This window comes from Grus americana, chromosome Z (assembly GCF_028858705.1).
Source record: "Grus americana isolate bGruAme1 chromosome Z, bGruAme1.mat, whole genome shotgun sequence".
Classification (NCBI taxonomy): domain Eukaryota; kingdom Metazoa; phylum Chordata; class Aves; order Gruiformes; family Gruidae; genus Grus; species Grus americana.
In genome coordinates, this window is record NC_072891.1 from 58189601 (window position 1) to 58213392 (window position 23792).

The 23792-nt window shown below is 37.0% G+C and overlaps 1 protein-coding gene across 3 annotated transcripts in view; it reads left to right on the top strand.

Annotated features, from left to right (window-relative positions):
- Positions 1–23792, top strand: part of ADAMTS19 (ADAM metallopeptidase with thrombospondin type 1 motif 19) — a 161431-nt gene that overhangs the window by 53519 nt on the left and 84120 nt on the right. For all 3 annotated transcript variants that reach the window (XM_054809886.1, XM_054809888.1, XM_054809887.1), the window contains one exon: positions 5907–5950. In XM_054809886.1, coding sequence (XP_054665861.1) covers positions 5907–5950 — 44 coding nt within the window. The remainder of the gene's footprint in view (positions 1–5906; positions 5951–23792) is intronic.

Below are 23792 nucleotides of genomic sequence, written 5' to 3' on the forward strand. Positions count from 1 at the left end.
AAGGCCCATGGCATCCACAGTTGCTGACGATACCTAAGTTCTTATATTGCCCCTATTGCCAACAAGGCAATGAAATCTTTGAAGTATATAAAAAAAAGAAAAAAAAAAAGAGATACAAGAATGAGGCAGAATCTACCTTCTCTTAAAAATTTTGCATCATGCTGCCTTTCCAGTCCATAGGTCAATCTATGTCACAGTGGTTTTTAGAATATGAAAATAATAATAAAAAATTGAGTTCTGTATTCTCCTTCTCACAATTGCCATTTTGACACGTGCTTGTAATAGAAAGTAGATCTCTGATTCTCTAATATTCAGCAGACAGTGATATTTCATGTTCACAGCGTACATCAGCTGTTCATTCATAATGATCTGCAGTATCTGAAATCTCTTTGCTCTGGGTGATATATAATTGCAACAGTGCTGTGAGGCATTTTCACTGTGAGAAAGTGACTCATTCTATAAAAGTAGACAATGGCATAAACAGCACTTAAATTTGCTAAATATTGTTTCATTTCCAATCGTTCCAACCCGATAGAACTCTGCCCAAAGCTTGGACAAGAATTTCTTAGGTGTTTCTATTCCCTTCCAATGCATATAAAAAGTACAGTTCTTTTCCTGACTTTGCTTTTTATTTCCTTTCTGGTGTTAATGGTTTGAACCAAAAATACCTCCTCAAAAAAAGTCAGAGGTGGAAGACTGTGAATGACTCCTGCACAGAAACTAACATTACAGGTTCACCCCAAAAGCTTGAAGTGTTTGGCAGTCCAAAATTGCTGAAATGTAACGGGATAGAGATTGGATTATTAAGCTGCTACTGCTGTCCTTAAATTTCTGGTGAAATTCAGCTCTGGAAAAATGAGTTCTTGAAGTGCCCGGTAAGAGATAAAATTATTCTTAATTTTGTCCTTATAGTGGTATGTTTTTATCACTGTAATTTCAATACTGCCAAGACTCCTGATATCTTTTGCAAAGTTTTACAGTGTTTACTGGGGGTTTTTTGACATCAGCAGTACACATCAAGGGAGTTCATGACAATCTCACGTGTCCTTCTATTAGTTATATAGTAATAGGCTTGTAGATGCAGAAGGAAGCATGGAAACATGAAAAGAACATACTGTAGAATCAAAGATGTCCTTTAAAAAAACCCCCACAATCTCCTGTATTAATTATAAATTAATGTATAAGACACATATTTTTAACTTGTGCATTTAAAAATTTCCCCTAATTTTAAGTCATCACATGTTTTGGGTTTTGGGGTTTTTTTCTTGTCTAAGTTCAAGGTGTTTGAGTCTATGAAGTGGCAATGCTTGTAGTAATACATGCAAGAAAAATCTGCATGAATTTACCAGTTTCTGTCAGCTTGTTCTTTTGAGCTTTAGTGCTCAGGCTACATATTTTCCGTTCACTCATACAGATCTGTTACATAGCGTTACACAGACCTAAACTAAATTTTAATTCTCTGATTATCTAGTGCAAGTCCCTAACATTAAATTCGTCAGTTATTTTTACATTTTATTTCTCTGGTGAATAAAAAAGGTAGACAGTCTTGAGATAAAGATTTAAAATAAAGGAAGATTAACTGTGTTCTGAACTACACCATTGCCACAGTTACTTATATTCAGAATGGAAAGTTGCATCTTATTTCTAATTTCTGTTACTTCAGCTTTCAATCACGGATCTGTTCGTACCCTTTGCTCCTAAAGAGCTGTTAGAAAGCTCCTCCCTATGTAAATACTTGCAGGCTGTGCTCAACTCACAACTCATCTTTCTCTTCAATTAATTTAGAGAGGTTTTTAAGCCTGTTTCCCAGACATGTAATCATTCTCTTAGCTGTTTCCAGACCTTTTCCTATTTTCCAAATTGTTTTTTGAAGCATAAGTGCCAAAATTGGACACAGTGTGTGAATGGTTGTACTGGTGCCATGGCTGATATTTTCCTGTGTCCTTATCCAACGGTACTGTTCACTCCTACTGGCTGTTTTCAAATGCTCATTTTTTTGTTGTTGTCATGCTGTTGCCATATCTGATCAAGTTTGGGGGTCCAGTTTTGGCTACGTTAAAATAAAAGTTACTCAGATGCGTCATCTTTAAAAATTGATTTGTCTTCATTCCTATTTGTATTCTAACAAAACTCATTTAATTTTCAAACTTTACTAGTAGTGCTCTCTTATTTTCTTCCAGATCAGTGTTTAATGCTAATGCTGAGTCTAGATTCTGTTGGACTCCACCGTGATCTGTTAACTATGTAAAATATTTAAATATAGTATTTCCTGATTTACTAAAATACACTGTCCAGTGCATACCGGTGCATTTGAGGTTTACCCTCAAAATACTAAAAAGTTTCTGAAATACCATTTACGATAGTAACATGGTCCATTTGTTTAAATTCCCAACTGAATAGTAAATGTGTAATTTGTCCTGTGGTTCATTGACCTCAAAATTGATTTTCATTTAATTATTTTTAAGTGTGTTCATTAGTATGTATATGCCTAGCTTATACATGGAAACCATCTCAGAATGTCCCAATAAGTGAAAAGACAAGAACATCTGCAGTATTGTCATTATTCACTTAGCACAATACAAACGAACATGTCTGCAGTATGATAAGACTGGTTTTTTTTGCCAAGGAGACCATTAATTGCAACTATTCTTTATAAAAACTTTATGATTTGAGAAAACTGGTTGCTTGGGCAATACACCTCAAATATATCTTAAAAAGTTGTAAATACTGCAACCAATAACAGCGGGAGTTAGACTGCCATTTCAAGCCTACACTACATTTTTTTCAAAATTATGAACATAAGACGAGTTAAGAAATTGAAAGTAGAGTGAAAGACAGAATGAAAATTTGGTAGACTGGTAAAATCCATTATCTGTCCTCTTCTGTTTGTTCTTTTCTCCAGTCTAGCATACGGAAGGAAATGATAAACTGGCTTGGACAAGAAAACGGTCTTTTGACTAGTATGCGTAAAATAAGTGTTAAATTTATCTAAAGTGACAAATTGGTGCAAACTATTAATAAAGCATAAGTCTGGATTCTTCTTTAGTCTTCCTCTGCTGCTCTCGATGTCTTCTGTTGTACATCCCATCACCTACACATCAGGATTTCTTTTAACAAAGAGAATGTAATGAGATACTTTATATTTAGAAATTGGATAGGTTTTGTTTGCTGTGAAGGCTCTTCATAATGCTTTATGTAGTCAATTAAAAATGCATTAACTAAATGTAATTTTATGAAATAATGGATTAGTAGTTCCCCATTCTTGCTTAGAATTCTTTTCTAGCGTTAGCCAACTTACTCAAGCTCAGAGATCAGTCGTAAGTGTCATGAAACCTCCTCTTTTCTCTCATTAGAATAAGGACATGTTTTCCCTTCCATGTGCATGCAAAGTAAGCATTTAGAGTAATGGAAGTTGTGTGCTGGATACTGGTTAGAAGGAGACTTTAGTGTGCTTTAGCCAGTTTCTTGCTTTCAGTGTTAGACTCCATTTCTACCTTGCTCTGCAAAAGTTTCTCTCTGCATTAATGGTAATGCTAATACCTTTGCCCTATTTTGCTAAGAGAAGGGAGGAAAAGAACAAAGGCAAATCATCTCAGTGGCTTTCCTGAGGGCTTTGTATTGTACTTTATTGCTCTATTTTATACCTCCTCTCACTTGGAAGAGTCCGTATCCTCTCTTTTGTTTTGTATAGTTTCAGTATGCCAATTCCACATATATATAAAGTGCAGAGGTGTATATATATGTGTGTGTGTGTCTATGTTACATACATACACAGTAACATAGTTATAATATGATGGAATATTTCAGTTACCATGTGGGAATTAGAGAACTATTTCTGTAAGAGTCATTGGTAGGTCTAGCTAGAGCTGTAAATCTTTACTAAGGAGCCTAGTCTCAAATGTATGCAATGCATTCATATTCTTGGAAATTAAAGGTGGTATTATATTCTTTCAATGTAGATCAGGAATTAAGAATGTTTTATTGTACTTCCCTCTTGCTAAGTCATAGCAATACCATTTCCCCCAAGTCCCATAATGAAACTCTGGATGCATAGCATAACCATAGTCAGAGTCAGCCAAGAAGGGAAAAAAACCAAACCAGTAAGTGTATGAGAGCAAAGCTATTACATAAGCAGGAACCTCTTGGATATTGGCAGTTTTAAAATGTCAGATGGTATTGTACATTTGAAGGTACGCGCTTTTTTTTTTTTTTTTTTTTCTTGTTGTTACATCAGTTAATATTTCTGGTAGTTGTATGAGTGTGCATGGAAGACAATCCATGTCCTTAGATTATCTTTACACATGTTCTCTTGCTTCACCACAAGTGCCATATTTCTAATCGTTCTGTAATGTTGCTTAACAAGACGGTAAGTCCCCTGCGTCACTTAGCACAAAACAAAGAACTGTGTTACAACCCTTGCATTAATGCAGTTTGTTGCAGGTTTGAAAAAATACAAGAACTTCCTTCTGTATCTGATTGTAGTTTCTTGTTCACCAGGACTCTTCTAAGTGGATTCCCAGAGTTATCAGATTATTTGCAAGATTTTTTCTAGCACTGTTGTTTTTCTTTTCTACTCTGTAATTATCTGGCAATGATGACTGGAGAATCAAAAGCTCTACAACCCCATGTCTCTGGCTGTGTAACCTTTAACAACTGTCAGAAATTTGCCAGCCTCTTGAGATTGCTTTTGGGTCTAAATCACTCTGTGGGAATAGTCTCTGGGAAACAAACAAACAAACAAAAAGCTCTTGGAGTAGTTACATTTGTAAAAATGATAGGTATCACTAGTCTACTCTCTCATCTCAAGCACCAAACAATTCCTGCATTTTGTTCCTGGAAAATGAGTGTTTACATATGTGTGTATCTTTATTTATATCAGTCTGTGTGTATATCGATGTAGCTTCATAGACAGAATATAAAAATGAAATCTCTTTGTCTCATATGGTCCCTCTCTAAAAGCAGAGACTGTTACTCTGTGGTACAGCTAAAGAACAGAAATATCTTTATTTGTGTATGTGTTGGAATGAAGTTTGAGTAACTTGGTTGTATTTTGCTTAGATGCTCAGTGTGGGGTTTGGTTGTTGGTTGTTCCCCACTGATTCCCTCCCCCCTCCCCAGTTCATGTATACCTCAGCAGCCCTATTTTTATTTAAAATAGAAAAATAGCATCAGTTATAAACACTCCAGTAAAAAGAAGCTTTTCCTTTGCTCTTTTGATGCCTGTGTTACGTGTGTCTGAGAACAGATAAAATAGGTGTGAAATTAAAATGAATCCCAAGCAGATGTTGTTTAACACAGACATGAAATATTTATTCCACTTCATGCAGTTGAGCAGTCTTACTTACAGAGCTATGGCTGGACTAAAATCTGTGTTGGAGACAGGATAAGCTTCTCCCAGCAAGTTAATTCGTGAGTCTTCCACAACTGGAATGGGATGCCCTAGCAGAAATGCTTCTCCAGAATGTATTCCTATTAGTAATTTTAACCATTAACTTTTTAGCACAAAAATTTTCTGACTCTATCTCTGATCTAAATGCTGGATTACCATGCTGCTTTTGGAGCTGATATTAAGCACTGAAGATATTTTCAAATGAAAGAAAGACTAACTTTACAGTTCTTATATTTCAAGATACATAGGGGGCAAAAACAGATATTAGGTACAATGCCATTTAAAAATATGGTACATGTTTTGTCACCTGACTACTCTTAAATCTGTTCTGACAATTAACTGAAGTCTAAGTGTTCTGAGTAATCCTGGCCTTTGCTTTCCCGTGCTCTTTGTTGAGATAATGGTGTTCTGTATTTATTCATTGAGTCATACAAAATATTTGTAAATAGGTCACACAGCCGTTACTAGTCTGACAGCTTGGCTTGCTTAACATTTTTCTTTTCCCCTCCAATTCTAGGAAGGATTTCTGTGTACATAAAGATGAACCATGTGATACTGTTGGTAAGTAAATAAACGTAAGAGACTGTGTGTATAAACCACTCCATAAAATAAGTGTTACATAAATAGAGATGTGAAGCTAAAAGATGACAGCAGCATCAGTGATGGATAGCTGTAACTAGCTAAAATGCAAAATACATCTCAAATGCCAATAATACTTTGTTAGATTTGTGTATGCTTCTAGCAAAATAAAATGTTTTTAAAACTTCTTTCTTTTTGATCTCACTGGCAGTTTAATACAAAAATTTTTTAATATTCTGAATTCAGAATATGAAGCTAAACAAGTGTGTTTATGAGTCTTTTTTTTATGTAGTGGGCTTATCTTTGGTGAGAATATGTCTGTGATGTTTAAAAACCATTTCCATAAGAATATAATGTAATATAGTAGAGTGATACAGTGTTTATGAGCTATGCAACTTCAGAAGAGTACAGGATGTGAACTATAGTGCAAGGCATTTTCTGATATCTTCAGATAAAGTGAGTGCTGGCTGCACTGAGTTTTTCTATCAACAGTCCTTAATTTAGATCACACCCTTTTGGGAAGATGATAGTTTTTCAGTGTAAAGGTCTGATGGAAAAGGTAGCAAAAGGGACTTTTTACAAGGGCATGTAGTGATAGGAGAAGGGGTAATGGCCTTAAGCTAAAGGAGGGTAGATTAGATATTAGGAGGAAATTCTTTACTGTGAGGGTGGTGAGGCACTGGAACAGGTTGCCCAGAGAAGCTGTGGAGGCCCCATCCCTGGAAGTGTTCAAGGCCGGGTTGGATGGGGCTTTGGGCAACGTGGTCTAGTGGAGGGTGTTGCTGCCTGTGGCAAGGACGTTGGATCTTTAAGGTCCCTTCCAACCCAAACAAACAAACAAACAAACAAAAAAGTAGCAATTATTCTGTTCAGTTATAATTCTGTGTAAAAACATGCCATGACACTAAATGAAAGAGAATTTTTTTTGGCTAATAGAAGTCTAACTGTTTTATATGTAAATACAAGTATTCAGAACCTAAATTGTTTCAGTAAGATTAGGATGATAGTAATGGACTATTAACTATTGTCATGCTTGTGCTCCCTCTTAGGTAGAGAAGTAGAATTTTTTTTTTCCCCATTTAATATCCATGGCAAAGGTTTGAGAAGAATTCTTACGTAAGCTGTATTACCTCACTTCTTGCTAGTCTTTTTACTACTGTGTCATCCCAAGTCTGTGTGAGTGTGTCTATGGGGTAGATATCAATAAAGAATCTTTCTAAATGAAAAATGGAATGTTTCTCACAGCAGTTAGTGTTAAGAATTCATAGTGTTCTTCCACTAATTGGTATTGTGGTCTTAGGTGAATTTTGTATGAGTGTTTGGTGCTCAGAATCATTTATTTCTGTCTTGTAAGTGGAAAAATGTTTCCTTCCAGCTGAAAGAGGAAGCGATGTGACAAGAAGTCTTCAGCATCTTATGCTGATCTAAGCTGAAGATGAAATCTGGAGTACTTCCAGTATATCTAAATCAGGATAGGCTGCTGTCTGGATTTCACAGATGAAGTGAATGTATTCAAGGATTTTCCCTGAAAAACATTTCCTCTTTGGTTGAACCTTGGCGTATTAGAATAACTACTTATCTCTGAATTTGTCCATGGAATTGTAAATGACATAAGATTGAATTGAGTCGGGTATCAGTCATTCACATTTCTATGATGAAGAAGCTTGGATGAAACTTGAAAATGAGGCAGTGCATTACTCATAAGTGCACAGGAAGTTAAGAGTTTGCAGTCTTGATACAATGATAAGCAAAATGGAGAGCTTAGCTGTCTAATTTGACATTTTGTGAAATGGTTGTGGAATTTCCCACTCTGGGTATTGTTTAGTTTTCTTCAGGAATCAAAACACAGTTCATATGTGTGGTTTTTTCCATATAGGTACAATTGTGCAGGAAAAGCTAGATCATTCTTTTCCTGTTGTTCCATCAGTTATTATATGAATTTAATCATTAGTTTTCCAGATGAATATAGCATCTTTCCATAAATTCAGTGTATAATTTCTTCCATACATATTTACAGTACTGTGGATCCATGCTCACTCTTAAAAAGATAATGTCTTTCTGAAGCTCTTGCCTACCATCATCCACGAGCTGATCTAAGGAAGACTGTTCAAAAACTTAGGGAGAATTTGGTGCATTTCTTTTGAAGAGAATTTTTTAATTGTCTTGCTGGCATGGATGTATTATGTCAGTATTTTTAGGATTGTGGGTTTATATGCAAAATTGTTGAAAGTACATGTTGGTAGATGGTGGTTTCATTTTGTCATCTTTTCTTTTACTTTTGATTTCCCTGAGAAAAACCAAATGGTCATTTTTAGTTTTAGATTAAATCATGAGTAAAACTTTGCTGAAAGATAAGGAAGAGCAGTTTGATCTTACTATAGATCTTCATGTAACATCTTTACAGGCAAAAGGAGACAGCACTTTCCAGGGATGTTTTAACATGCTGTAAATTACAGAATTTGCCAGAGAAACTAGATGAGAAATGCTAACGTAGTATCAACTGTACAATTCCCAGCTGTCTAGAGCTTGCCCCTCCTTCCCCTAAAGAAAAAAACCGCAAAAGAATACACCACAATACAGACTTTTGTCTACCATAAAGAATAGAATAAGGCAATCCTCTGTGAAATGTTAACATGACTGTATATGTACGTGAGGCAGTCAAGGTGATCTTTGTAGCACCTTACACAATTCAGAAATGAAAGTCATGAGAAAGGAACATTTACAGGACAGACCTCATTACTGGAAAGCCTTGTCATGTTGAGTTATAGTTCTTCCCAGTGATGGATACTAAACAGACAAATAGTGGATTTATTGTTTATTCAAGTGCCAAGACTCTCAGTTCTCAGACTGAATGTGAGTACCCACTTAAGCCAGATTGTGTAAGTTGCAGTATTCTGTTATATAGAAAAAGTTTTCACGTATTTAAGTGGCAAATAATAAATTTCTCTGTGTTTCCAGTCTTCTTCTACTCAAAGTATATAGCTCATGCACTCTTCAATTAGTACTTTTTCATTGTTTCTTAAAATAACAGAGTGATTTATATGAAGATTTAATGGTTTAAAGGTAATATTAACTGAGAACACTGTTAACCGGAAAAAAATGTTTCCTCAAAATCAAAAACATGTGTCAAAACTCCCTAGAAATATATAATTTCGTTCTTGATTTTGAAACAAAATACATGTTGTCAATCTCCCAAATATTCCTGCATGAAAGCATTTGAGGTGGACAAATACAAGACTTTTTTTCCATAAATATGTTTTGGAATGTTTGTCAGATTTTTACATTCTTAATCAGGAAAAAAAGGTTCAGGCTATCTTGCTGATGAAACACAAAATGTATAACACTTCATATCTGATAGATCTGAAAAGTAGACAGAAGTAGAAGAATAGAGTTCTGGAATTTTATTTGATTTCCCAGTGTGTTGAAGTTTAGAAAGTAGAATCTTTAATGCTTTTCAGAGTTATATTAAGTATTATACTACTGCTAGAAGTGTTTGGAAAGCTCTACTGTAGCCAGGGGAGCTGTGGGACTAGTTTCGTAGTTCACACTGTAAATCCAGAGTAATTCAAATGAATGACTTCTTTGACTAATCTCGTGTTTCTGTGGAACAAGAAGCTAAAGTCTCAACTGGTAGTCAGCCCAGGTCAACTGATTTCAGCTAAGCAATTCTGATTTCAGCATTGTCAATTGTCACAGCCACTATGAAATTCCTCCTGGGTGGAGCACCACAAGGCAATTGTTTTAGGCTCAAAATTGACCATACCCAAGTGTTCTTGAGCTTCCTCTGGTTGATTGGCTGCCGCACTCTTTTTCCTTCCCTCCCCTCTCTCTGCTATTCTGCTCATGTGTATGCTCCCTATCTCCTATTCCTGCACAGAAGTGAGATCCTGTGTTTCCGCCACTGATGCTCACAGCACTTCTCTAGCTTAAAGAGAGGTTCAGACCTTGCTTTACTGTATGATACATACCATGATTAAAATAGAGGGTTTGTCTGGGGGTGGAAGAATATGAAGCTATTTATATACAAATTAAATTTACTTTAGCTAGTGAAAAAGTTGTCTTAGACCAGTAGTTGTCTAAGATTCTTTTGCCCCAGAAGACCACTGTTCTTTGGAATCATGGCATTTCTGTCCTCCAAACAAGTTTTGCTAGCTTAGTCAGAAGGACCTATCATTTAAATTTGTGGTGATTTGGAGTGTTGTTCTTTTACTTGTGCTGTGGACAGGTAAAATTATGAGTATAGATGTCTCAACAAATTTCTGAAAATTCTAAGAAATAATTCAGTTGTCAATTTTCAGAAACTTAAATCTGTACTAAAAGAATCAGCACAAAATGTAAACTAGGGGCTTGTACTTGCTGTACTCCTCTTGTGCATGCCCCTTTTAGTATTATTATATTTAAGTAACTGAAAGGAGCAATGATTCATAGGACAACTTGTTAGTGCATTATTGCACAAACCTTAGGACCAGCAGATAGAAATCAACAGATATTTTCTCACTCCCTTCAAGGATTAGGCTAACAAATAAATACAGGGAGACTATTTCTTATGGCAAGCATATGCACATTTGAATTTCCCTTCCTTTGTCTAGCTTTCCACTGCAGCAATTAAGATTTTGAGTCTCTGAGACATGCTTATTTTGGATTCCATTTGTTGTTTGCTGCTAGCTAATGTCTTCTGCGGAAACACTATAATAGTGAGTTCTTAGTGTGAAACGTTACAGGCATGGGCAGACTGTAAAATGATGCCCATCTTGTGCTGGCATCCGTATGGAGCCTTGTTAATCTGCAGGAACTGAGGGAATGACTGTTTCTAAGGGAGGCTGTGTCCCTTCTGGGACTGCTGCGCTTGGTGGCTGCTCACTGACTGTTTTAGCATCTCTCTACCTCATTTTCCTGCCTTCTCTTGTGCAGCAAAATGACTCAGCAAGTCTTAACACCAACATGCAGTTGTGTTTAGTGGAAATTGTGATTGTTTTCTTAACTAGCTGTACAATTTTGTTTGTAGCTTCCATGCAGCTCACTATTTGCATCAAAGCTGTAGGTTTAGATTGATGGGTGGGTTCTAGCAGGGTGCTTGAGAGCTTGCTGATGCCCTGGAAGTGTTCAGGGATGCGTAGTAGTGTAATTTGCAGCAGCAGCATCTCAAAATGGTTTGCAAAAGGCATAGGAATGAGCATAATTGCTACAGCTGGCAATACTGGCAGGCTGAATGACCCACACAGATGAATGAATTAGCAAGTGAGAGAATCAGGAAGGGTACCCAGCATGTTCTTCCTCTCCGTTCAGCCTATTACGTTGTCTGCATTTCTAGTGCCTGTGACATGGCTTTTAAGAAAATCTAAGATGTTGGTATACTGTCATATCACTGTAAATTGTAAAGCTTCAAGTAAATTTATCCTTAAAGAACATGTAGAATTTGAAAATAATTGTAGACAAAAAATTTTCTATTTGAAAGCTGTTGCTTTAGTAATAGTGTCCTATAGTGAATATTAATTGCAGTTCCTGCTGGTAGTTGTTTTTTTTTTCCTATGTCTTTATTGAAGATGATAGACTATTCCAGATAGTAGACGCTAAGCACCTGAATCCTTGTATTATCTCTTGTCTTATGCTATCTGATTCTTCAGGTCTTCCCTCATCCCTTGTCAGAAGTCCACAGATGTACAACACGTGCTCTGCAGAGTGTTGTGACTATAGTTATTGTTTTTAAAGATTTATGATAGCTGGTAAAATGTTCTAGTAACACTGATTGCAACAAAATAGAAGACAAAAAAGTAGTATTTCCAGATTCAGTTACTGTAAGCCTTTTACTGTGCTCAGTTAAAAAAATATGCCTCTGTCAAAGGAAGGTCAGGAATTTTCTCAGCATGTGTAAACTGAGTTCCATTTGACCTAATATGTCAGAATTATGACTCATTTCGAAGATAGCTTTTACCTTAAATAGACTGACCTCAGCTGATTGTTTCAATACTATCTTCTTACAGCAGCAGGGTGAGGCTTTTTTTTAAATACTCTGACACACCTATGTTCTTCTGCACAAATGTGTTTCATTTAAAGCCGATATCATTTGCTTTTACTCTAAGTCGTGGTTGAAATTCACAACTAATAGGATGTTTCAGGAATAGTAAATTGAGCTTTTCTGATGCTTTATGAAAGACAGGGTTTCCAGCATTTCATTCATCTCAGAGGAATGTAAGTGCAATGTTCTGATTGTGGTCTGCTAGAGGGATGGTAATTAAAGGCTGTTTTCGAACAATATTTTGTATCTTATGAAATCACAAAAGAGCAGCCCTTCCTTAAAAAAAAAAAAAAATTAAAAGCCTCATACTGTACCATTTGATCCTGTACTTTCAGATACCGTTTTCAGTTAAAACATCAGCTGTAAGAACATTGTTTCCCAAAAACATGCTTCCGTCTAAACTCTTTACTAGAAAGCATTGCCCAAGAAAATGCTGACATTGCAGTCTCTAAACAGAACATTAAAAACTTTTGTCGGATTGTTTTAGGGGTATGGTACAAATCTAGTGTATTATAAATTTCTAACTCTGGTAAGAGCTAATGTTGCAGAGAGAAAAACAATAGTGGAAACTTGAGGTGACATCAGGTCTTCATTCTGTTGCAAAGGATCTAAATAGTGTGGATACAAATAATGACCGGTAAGGAATCAGACAAACACCTACACAGTAAAGACCACAAAACAAAATGAAGAACAGGTCTTCCATCCAACTTAGTAAAATGCCAAAGATAGATTTATTTACTTTTCTTTAATAACGTGAAAGCTGTAGATCTTTAATACACAGGACATGACCTTTTCCTCCAAAACTTGTCCCCAGGGACAAAGGTTTAGTCCAGCCTTATGCATTAAGAGATATGACAGAAGTAGGGAATTGGACAGGCTGTCATTGTCCAGTGTAGGTTAATACTGGAAATATTGAAGCTGAACGCTTAGGGCTTACTACCAATGAAGAAGCAGCCAAAGAAGTTGCACAGCACACAGGCAGCAGCACCGCAGAAGTAAACTTAAGAAGTCTCTTTCACTGTGCTTCCTTATGTGTATCCATCTGGTCTCCCTCCTCTTATCCAGGAAATTGCTGTGTTATAGTCTTGTGTAGCTGCCCTTAGCCTAACTTGCTAGGGCAGTGGTAACAGTTTGCTGAGGAGGGTGAGCTCTCTCATGCTGAGCAGCATGCCACTGTGGCTGAACTCCTGCAGGCGCTTGATGTTCGTAATTTAAAGCTAGTTCAAGTACCTGTGCGCTGCAGAACAGGAGCCCTTGCTATGTGCGCTCAGTAGGCAGGATTAGTCTTTCTGCCTCTCTAACACTTTGTGTGGCTAGACAGGGTGAGATTACTGGACCCTGTACTGTGTTTCTCCAGAGCAAGGGAAAGGAGGAAAGAGGTGCTGCCACTGCACTTTCAGTGGGCTTATTTGGTTTCACTGGGATAAAGAAGGAAGGTAAAGTCTGTCCCCCCTCTTCCAGGCCCTCCCCATCATCAGAAATGGAACCCACAGCATGTGTCTGTTTTTTCTAGAAGATACTAACAAGGACCACAGTTGTTTATATTCACTAGAAATGGTTGGTTTGTTTCTTCTCTTCTGTTGAGGCACAATTGTGGAAGAAATGCACTTAAGGCAGTTACAAATCAATACTGTAGGTTGTTCAGTTGCTGACGCAGAGGGTGAGGGAGATTTCTGATTGGCCAAGTCAAACAAGAATCTGTAAGCCCTGAGGGCTGCCATTCACTGTATGTCCTAACGTTTACATGCACTTTTGGGAACAGGTTCCTCCACAAGACAGATAAGGCTGAAATTAGGGGGTGGGCCAGAACTACTTCTACAAAGGATGGAGTATAGAACTTATATGTAGGTTCTGCCCTATATATAGCAGAGGGTGTGGGAGTGGGGGCTTCGTAGTCCTGTCCATCTTGCAGAGGGAAGTGTAGGAGGCATGCTTAGAGAATGAAATCAGTGGAGGTTAGAAAGATGAGTTTTGTAAGGTGTGTGCATACATGTGTTTGGGGGAACATTTTAGCATTGCATACAGTCAGGTTGGATATTGGCGAAAAGTGTTATGTTTTAAGTAAAGAAATACTATTTGAGGTTGCCATTTTAAAATTCTGTTGACTGAAGTTGCCCATAGTTGTAGATGTACACATAGCCCTCCAGCTGACCACTGTGCCCAGAATTTTTTTCTGATATACATCACTAGTGTAATTAAATTTGTTTCTTTTGCTGTGAATGTTACTCTCCCAGTGGCTGCTATGGGGAATTCAGAGTGGGAGCACAGACAGACTGGGTGAGGAGAAGCAATCACAGCAAGTTTCTCCCAGTGAAGGCATAGTTGCAGTCTGTTAAACTTTCGAGGTCAAACATGTTTTCTGACCTATCTCCAAGCTCGCTGCTACAAAAAACTTGTGAAAGCACTAAGAGCATTGCAAGCTTTGAGGTTTTGCCCTCTGAGTTGGTTTAACCCAAAATACAAAATATGTCCTGAACAGGAGATACTCTAAACATGTCCTGTGTAAAGGAAAGATAATTTTTGTCAGCAAGATTGCTGACATTCAGAGAAGTGCATTCACCATTTAATCTGCAAAAGACTTCCTATGGAGATTTCCAGTGTGTAACAGTCTAAGCCATTCATATAACTTTTACAATACATACAATTTTACATTCATACAACATTCTTTTTTACAGCAAAATCATGATAATAGGTTCACTGAGCTGTATATAAAGGACCTCATACAGTGAAAGCAGGAACATCTTTTAAGTGCTTTTATGCAAAAGCTAGCCATAGAGATCTCACTCAGTTTCACTTCATGGACATTTGCTTTTGTTAAAAGTACTGTAGCTCAGGTGCATATCCAGTAGCTGCAACTGCCTCAGTACAATATTCACATGTGGCTTCTCAACATTGATTTCTCTTGTGACATTGCTAGGATATTTTATTTAGTAGAATTTGAACTATGCAGAAGTGTAGAAATACAAAAGTTCCCTAGGAACTGATTTCCATATGATAGTACAGTACATCTGGTATACAAATACCTTTAATACACAGGAGTTTTTTAAAGCATCAGGGAAATTCCGACTTCTACACTGTACAGAATAAAACTTGCTTTTGCCAGTAAGTTACATGTCTGTAAGTACAGCAAATGGGAACCTAATTAGATGTGAATTCCAATAAATGTAAAACCAAACCAAAATAAAGAAATAGAATTTAGTCTGTATCATGTATTATAAAATGTCAAATGAATTATGCATGCTCGGTGCAGTTTCTTAGGAAAGCAGAACATAGGACTACAATACACATGCTCAGTCATCAAATCCAGACATCTGCTATTGCAAGCCTCAACTTTATTCCTCTTCTATATATATTAAATTCAGTTTTAAAGATTATTAAGATTCTTGATTCCAGCCAAACTCTTGAGATTCAGTCCCATCTTATTTTGCCTCTTGTTTTACTGAGTTGGACTAACTGGCAACACTCCAGTGAGACCAGAAAGCTAGGTTTTTACACCAAGGCAGCCAAACCTTTGTTTTCAAGCTGTATTGTAACTCAGACACAAAATAACTAGACTACAACAGATTAGATATTGTTTATTTTTACAGTGTTTTATTTTCAGTTTTTAAAGCTTAATTAATCTCAACAGTAGTAGGGTAACACAGAACAAATCTCTCTGAATGGACTTTTGATGGCAATTTCATTATCACTGAGCTTGCTTTTAATTACTAACCATTTATCGCACTTAAAAACAAGGCTTAAACCACTGAGGATTTACTGCTTCGGGCAGGTTTGGGGTTTTTTTTGGGGGGGGTTGTGTGTCTTGGGGATTTTTTGTATTTCGAAGTAGTTAGCCAATGCATTTAGAGAGCTGAAAGTGAAGGGGAAAAAAAATCTTTTCTGTTATTGTTTTCAGATTATACCATAGAATTTACTGCTTTCTTACTAAGTATGTGTTAATAATCTGTCTTAGGAAACAATAGGGCCTTTGAATGTGTTTAGGAAGAGTAGAAGGTTAATTTTCATGTTTCCGTCCAGCTTCAGAACCTAACAATGAAACCTCTAAGTAAAGTTTAGATAGAGCTCAGAAAATCTATGACAGCTGTATTGAACTTACATTAGCCTATGGAGGGTCTGGTTCAAGGAATAATAATTTTTGAGCATGAAACAGTCTAACACATTTGATATGCAGGATAATTTTGTTTATTTGATGATAGTGTTGGTATTTATGGTTGTCATTAATAGTATTTGTTTAATAATTATAAATTAAAAATAAACACAGGACAGTTAAGGTAGTATTAAAGGTACAATCATTCCTCAGTTACTAAAGAAATCACCTTTTTCAGATATTGTGGTTTTTTTAAAATATCTCTGAGGTTAGCGATTTTTTTTTTCTTACATTATAATAACAACTATTGCATACATTAAGACCCATGTCTAATTCTTGTTACACATTCCAGTTCAGATACATTCAGTTGTGCTCTTTCTCATTTAGGTGACATGCTATGATTGTTCTTAACATATGTTTAAATCCCAGCAGAATCAACTATATGCTCAATTGCTGAATTTGCTTCTTGACCTCAGGAAGTGGTTCTGTAATATGCTGCAGTAGCATCCATAGTTCTTTTTGATTTCATGTGCAGTCATATCCCTTCTGTGAAAATGTAATATAACTTTGTCATTTTCTACAGATCATACTACTTCATCTCTGTCTGCCTAGATGAAGTAGTATAGTTGTATTTATTTTGAATTGTTTTCTGTATTTAGTCTCAACTTAGATGTTTAAAATTCTGTCTTAAAGGGATTTAAAATAGACAATATATGTAAAGAATTTTAACATGACACTTAATAGCATTGAGAATATTTGTGCTTGGAGCTGGAACTTGAATTTCTTTCACAGGCAGAACTCCTGTGTCCATCAGAAAAAGGTATTCCCAAGCAAAGACAAAAGGATCTGTAATATTATAAGTGCATATTTGCGTTATGTTAAAGAAAACAAAAGGAAACTGCAAGCTAATTATCACAATAATTTGTGTTTGTCTTGTCAATACCGTGTACTTTGTAACTCCATGTACGAATCCTTCAGCTGTGCATGCCAGATTCAAAAGTGAAAAATCAGTGAAACATCAGAGCAATACTGCCATGGTATGCAAGAGATGCTCACGTCAAGGCTAGGGAAGGGTGATGAGACACAAAGCAGAGGACAGAAGTGGGCATGGCTTAACTAAGCTCAGGTTTCTGCTGTCAAAAATGTTTTCACCAGGAGGAAGTTTATAGTTTTAGCTAATCAGACTACAAGAGATAAAGGAATGAGTGATTTAGTGATCTTCTCAGTGCACTGAACAGTGAATTATATCCTGTGTCATTTTATTCATCCAAAGTATTGAAAAACTGATCAAGCCCAAGCAGCTGTAGCTCTTAAAAATATATTTCATTGTCTCATGGATTTTAGAGCTTCAGTACTCCTCTTTTATAGCTTGCTTTTATGTGAAAAACATTTAGATGAAATATTGTGTACATTCATAATAAAATTATGTGGTTTGGCAACACTAAATAATCCTGCGTCGATAATCAGTTTCTATCTATGCTATAATACTGATTTATACTCTGATTACTTTGTCTAAAGAATTGCTCTTCATTTCATGCATACAGTTACATTTTAAAAACAAAAAATAAAATTTGGTGTCAAACATGACAAATTTAAGACATGCAAAATATATGGCTGTAAAGTAAGGTATACCTGTTATCCAGCTAGCCAGTCGTTTCTCTAATATTACAGTCCTGTGTTTAGCTCTTGGTAGATACGCTTGTGTATAGTATTTTCATCCCTTCAACAGAAATATTTGCAAAGTTATATTTTAATAGAGTAGTCAACCTTGCATAGTATTTTGCACTGATGTTTTTTTCAAAATAAGAGAGATCAGGTAGCTCCTCGTGACTAATGCTTCAGTTTCTGTGTGCCATGGCTACGTAATGGAAAAAAAAAAACATCAGTGTAATGGAATTAGACCATGTAATGAATGTGTATTTTTCTCTGGATTTTGAAGAATGGGATGGGTAGGCAGTGGTACATGGGTCCTTTAAGAGAGGAGGAAACAAGAGGAGCTCTGTATTTGCAGAGACAACTGTGGATGATCCATACAACTGCATCTAACTGTTGTCAAAATAGAAGGAAAAGTGCAAGGAAGCAGGAAGGAACAGAGGGACAGAGCCAAGAGTCATTCTTCGTTTGAATGCCCTTGGGCAGATTTTCTGTTTGAATCCATCTCTCTTTTGTAACACTTAAATGGGAACAAATTCTTTTTTAATTCTGTTGTGAGTCTGTACTGAAGGTTTTATGTTCTCAGGATGATGGTACCCTACCCTGAACAAAACATGAGTTTCTCATCGAGTCATCCTTTATTCAGCTTGCTCGAGCAAGCTAGTCAGACTAGTCAGACTAGTCAGAGTCTAGTGCTGCACATGTGAGATACAGGAGCCTCCCCTAGTTCTCGATTACCTTGCATCTCATAGACTTTGTAAACATAGTTTGGATAATGGATTCCCTGAAAGAAGAAAGACCTAATACTCTCAGCCTTTGCAGCTTGCTTTCATAGAATCATAGAATGGTTAGGGTTGGAAGAGACCTTAAAGATCCCCTGCTGCGGGCCGGGACACCCTCCACTAGACCACGTTGCCCAAAGCCCCATCCAACCTGGACTTGAACTTCCAGGGATGGGGCATCCACAACCTCGCTGGGCAACCTGTTCCAGTGCCTCACCACTCTAACACTAAAGAATTTCTTTCTAACATCTCATCTAAATTGGTCTTCCTTCATCTTAAACCCATTACCCCTTGTCCTGTCACTACACTCCCTCATAAACAGTCCCTCACCATCTTTCCCGTAGGCCCCCTTCAGATACTGGAAAGCTGCAATTACATACCCCCGGAACCTTCTTTTCTCCAGGCTGAACAATCCCAACTCTCTCAGCCTGTCCTCATAGGAGAGGTGCTCCAGCCCTCTGATCAGCTTCGTGGCCCTCCTCTGGACTTGTTCCAACAGCTCCATGTCTCTCCTGTACGGGGGCCCCCAGAGCTGGGTGCAGCACTCCAGGGGTGGTCTCGCAAGAGCAGAGTAGAGGGGCAGGACCACCTCCCTCGACCTACTGGTCATACTGGTTTTTGGTGCAGCCCAGGACATGGTTGGCTTTCTGGGCTGCAAGCGCACACTGCCGGCTCATGTTGAGCTTCTCATCAATCAATACCCCCAAGTCCTTCTCCTCAGGGCTGCTTTCAATCCATTCTCCGCCCAGCCTCTAGTTGTGCTTGGGATTGCACCGACCCACGTGCAGGACCTTGCACTTGGCCTTGTTGAACTTGATGCAGTTCACATGGGCCAACCTCTCAAGCCTGTCAAGGTCCCTCTGGATGGCATCCCTTCCCTCCAGTGTGTCGACCACACCACGCAGCTTGGTGTCATCAGCAAACTTGCTGAGGGTGCACTCAATCCCATTGTTGTTGACAAAGATGTTGAACAGTGCCGGTCCCAGTACCGACCCCTGAGGAACACCACTCGTCACCGTTCTCCACTTGGACATTGAGCCGTTGACCACAACTCTTTGAGTGCAACCATCCAGCCAATTCCTTATCCACTGAGTGGTCCATCCATCGAATACATGTCTCTCCCATTTAGAGGCAAGGATGTCGTGCAGGACAGTGTCAAATGCCTTTCATAGACTTCATACTTCCTGAGGACCACCCCAATAAACTCAGAGAATTTTTGAGTTGGAAACAGTTTGCCAGGATGTTGAGATATGGTCTTGAAGAAACTTATTGGGTGCAGGTACGATTTGGACCATTGATCAGTTAGTGCTGACTCTTTCATCATAACCACTTTCATCATGTGTACTAACACAGCACGAAACAATATATGCTTACTTATGCTAATGAAGGTGGAGTACAGGATGGATATGTGGAGATAACAATAGTAATTTTCAACCAAATAATTTTAGCTGAAAAGAGGCATTATGGAAGGCTCTTCTCAAGATAGCTCTGGCTTTGTTCTCATTTGTCAGAAAAATACTAGTTAAGCTAGCCATCCACATCTAGACAGTGTTTTCTGTATAAAGGAACAGTTAGCTTTTTAATTCACTTTTCCTAGAAGGTGTGCTGCTGGTGTGTGCTGTAAGCAGTCCCAAGATCAGTCATTTTTTTTATAGTGCATCTCTGTCATAGTGAAACAGAGTATAATCTCTTCACATGAAAAACTTAAAAGGGCACAAACTTCAAACCCTTGGCCATAGAGTAAGAGATTATTCTAAAAAAAAACAAACAAAAAGCAGACTAATGCCTCTCTCAATCCCCTTGTCTCACATAAGAGACTGCAGATGCTTTAAAAAAAAAAAATCCAAAATATTTTCTTTAAGTGGGGTCTCAACAACAGTAAAACAATCACTTTAATATCACTTTTACCTTGATTACCTCATGAAAGCATGAGAAATCTTTTACATGAATCACCCAGATTGCAGAAAATGAGGAAATGTGTTACTGTGCTGAAGCACTGTTTGTCAAGGAACAATTTTATGGTACTACCACACAGTGTCTTTTCCATAACATGGTTGTAAAATAATAAATTACAAAAGAAAGCAAGACAAACATGTTTTCCTCATATTTTGTTGTTGAAATAAAAATAGGTCTAAAGAAGTTGTGTTAGATTGACAATGTTATGGTCTTATAAGTGATTTCACATCGATTTGTTGCACAGAGAATGGTACCAAGACAAGGGAGAGAAGGCACCAGAAATTAAATTATAGGAAAATAAGCTTAATGGGGTGTCAAGGCTGGAACCTTTGTAAGACTAGGAAAAGCATCGGTGATGTATTGTGAGTAGATCAAATCGGTAAGGGGAGTTGATGTTACACAAGGCTTGGAAGCATGTTCACAAAAAAAAAAAAAAGATTTAATGGAATGAGACGAGAGGTGAATTCAAAAGCATTGCAATGTGCATAGATGTACAGAACATGGGGACAACTTCACCAGCTGCACATTTTACGAATGTGAGAATTGAAAGCCAGATGTCAGGAAGGCAAGAAAAGAGATAAGCACCTGGGTGAATATTTTCACTGTTTGGGTGGAGTGACATAATTGTTAATTACCTCTGTTATATATTTTACTCTGTGATGCTAACATATTTTGACCCAAGTGTTCAGAGTTATAGGTTTACAGTATTTTAAAACATTTTAGTGAAGTCACACAGCAGTGGAAGGAGTTCCGACAACAAATTGGACTATTTTATGCAGGATAAATTCTATTCATGCCATTTCTTAGGGGAAGAGTCAGATTTTCTCAGAAGCAGAATAACAGACAAGAGACAGTTCCAAAATTATAGCATTTGCATTAAAATAGGAATGCAATAAGTATTTTCTGCCTTTTTTTTTTTTTGACAAATTACAGAAAACATTTAATCATCTTGAAATGACATATATGCTTAAGTTTTAAGGTCAGCACAATTTTTTTAAGGTTACAGAAGGTACGTAAAATTTCCATTCCGAAAATAGAGACTACCTCAAAACTGATCTTGAAAACTAGGGGAACTTTTAAAGTACCTACATGGTACTGGAAGTCTAAAGTCTGCCCTTACATCAGCATTTTCATAAACATGCTGTTATGCGCACTGTGCTTCTTGTTTCCTTGGACTGGGGCCCTTGACGTTAAATTATGAGGCTTTTTTAATATACTTTAAAATAAAATATTGGGGTTCTTTAATGTATTCCAGATATTTAAAATATTTTTAAATCAACCAAGCCTTTCTGTACATTATTTTTAGAAAAGTATGTTTAAAATATTGCTTATTAAAAAAAAAAAAAGTAATTTAAACAATTGGCCATGGCAAGAACGTATACAATAGCAAAACTGTAACATTATTAGAAAAGGTCATCTTCATAAAATTAGGTCAGTTTGTGTTTCTTAATGCTAGCAAGTATTCAAATTGTCATTTCTTGTGCTACTCTGGTATTACTGGCAAACTAAAATTTCACTTGTCTTTTTGGCAAAGGTACCTCCCTTAGAATTCAGCGTAGAGTCTTCAATTCCTACTTTTCCTTTTAAAGTCATATTGTAGCAGAAGCCTCAACATGCAAGCTTCTAAAAAGTTTTGCATAAAGTATTTATACTGGGCTAGAAAATTAACTTGTTCCTCTCTTTCTTTGAAAGATAACTGGTTTTAAATACTTGTGACAGTAAGTCTATGCCATCTATTCCTTACAGATTTTTAAATGGACAATACCAGATATAAGTCATCGAATGTTCATCAGGCTGTTTAATTATCTAAGATATTTGTTTGCATATTTATGGTTTATTTCTCAAAAATGTTTTAGAAGGAAATATGTAGGCCTGATAATTCTCCCTTGTTATCCGTTTTTACATTCATTTTAAAATGCATCTTAATAATAATTTTTCTCTTTGAAGAACATTGCAGAGAATTTCCCACTTTCAAGAATGCCTCCATCTCTCAGGCTTTTGTGTGGCACTGTTAAACACAGATAGCCACTTCATATCCCAGATGTTCATAGCAGTTCTACTTGATTCCTGACAGGTTCAAGACCTACCATATGCTCTGACACGAGGTTAGTTTCCAGCAACTGAACAGAACGTGACTCAAATTGAAAACAATAGGCAAGAAAATATATTTTAGAAAAGGCTAATTCTGTATGCATGCTGTGTAGATCAGTATTACTTTTACTTCCATCATTTGAAAGAATATCCTCTGTGGGGAGTAATGAAATGCAAGAGTATCAGAATCCAATCTCACTAGGCTTTATTACAGATTCCACATGAGGAGGTTTAAAACAAAATTGATTTATCTGAAGATATTCGATGTTACATGGAATTTCGATTTGGCAGAGTGACACTGTAATGTACTGATATCACAGTGCAAACACAGTATAGCCATTGCAATATACAGTTGGATCACAGTACAAACCTGATTCCCACTACCAGCCTTTATATGCTCACCATCATGATGCTGGGCATCCCCAGGTGCTGGGAAGGGATATGTAAGTTAAAGTCAGCTCACGCCCAGTGCTCTGTTCAAAGTTCATTTTGTCAGTTATTCAGTTTTTATACTCTCTGTTGGCCTGAGCACGTACGCACTTATCCCTTGCTAGGCTGGCTAACTCAAGAAGCCATTCACACTGTTTTGATTAACTTGGGAAAAACATTTACACAAGCAATTGATCACTGAACTGATGCAGGCATTTATCTAAAACAAACTCTCCAGTGCCTTTTCTGTTGAGGTAAGTTTAGCTTTCTTTGCAACAGCTGTGGTCAGTCACTCCCTACATTCTTCCTTCAGCTTCATAAGCACATTGCCCTTGCCCATCTGATTTGAACTTTCTTCTGTTTTAGGAGTTTATTGACCAGACACAAAAAGGTAAACTTTTTTTTAAAAAAAAATAAGTTTATTTAAGTAAAGCAGGTGTGGAAAAGAAAAATGAAAGATGGGCTAAATAAGGATCGAGAGCAGAAAAAAAGAAAAGTGTATATATATATATGTACACAGAAATGTAGACACAATTAGTCAAAGGAATAGACCATACCACATGCAGACATACCATCTGGTAACACTTTATGCAACTGTAGGTGCCAATCTGGAATAGTGGTGTATCTGGTCACAAAGGTAAATAAGTAAAAGGAAAATGCAAGCTTTGGTTTACGTATTTTCTAGTCATAGTGATGATCCATTAATAGCAGTCTTTCCTTAGCTTCTAGGTTAGGGTTCGCACTATCAAAGAAAAGCAGAATTCAAGCTCCGCTTTTTTCTATCTAGCATAATGTTTTAAAATATATTTC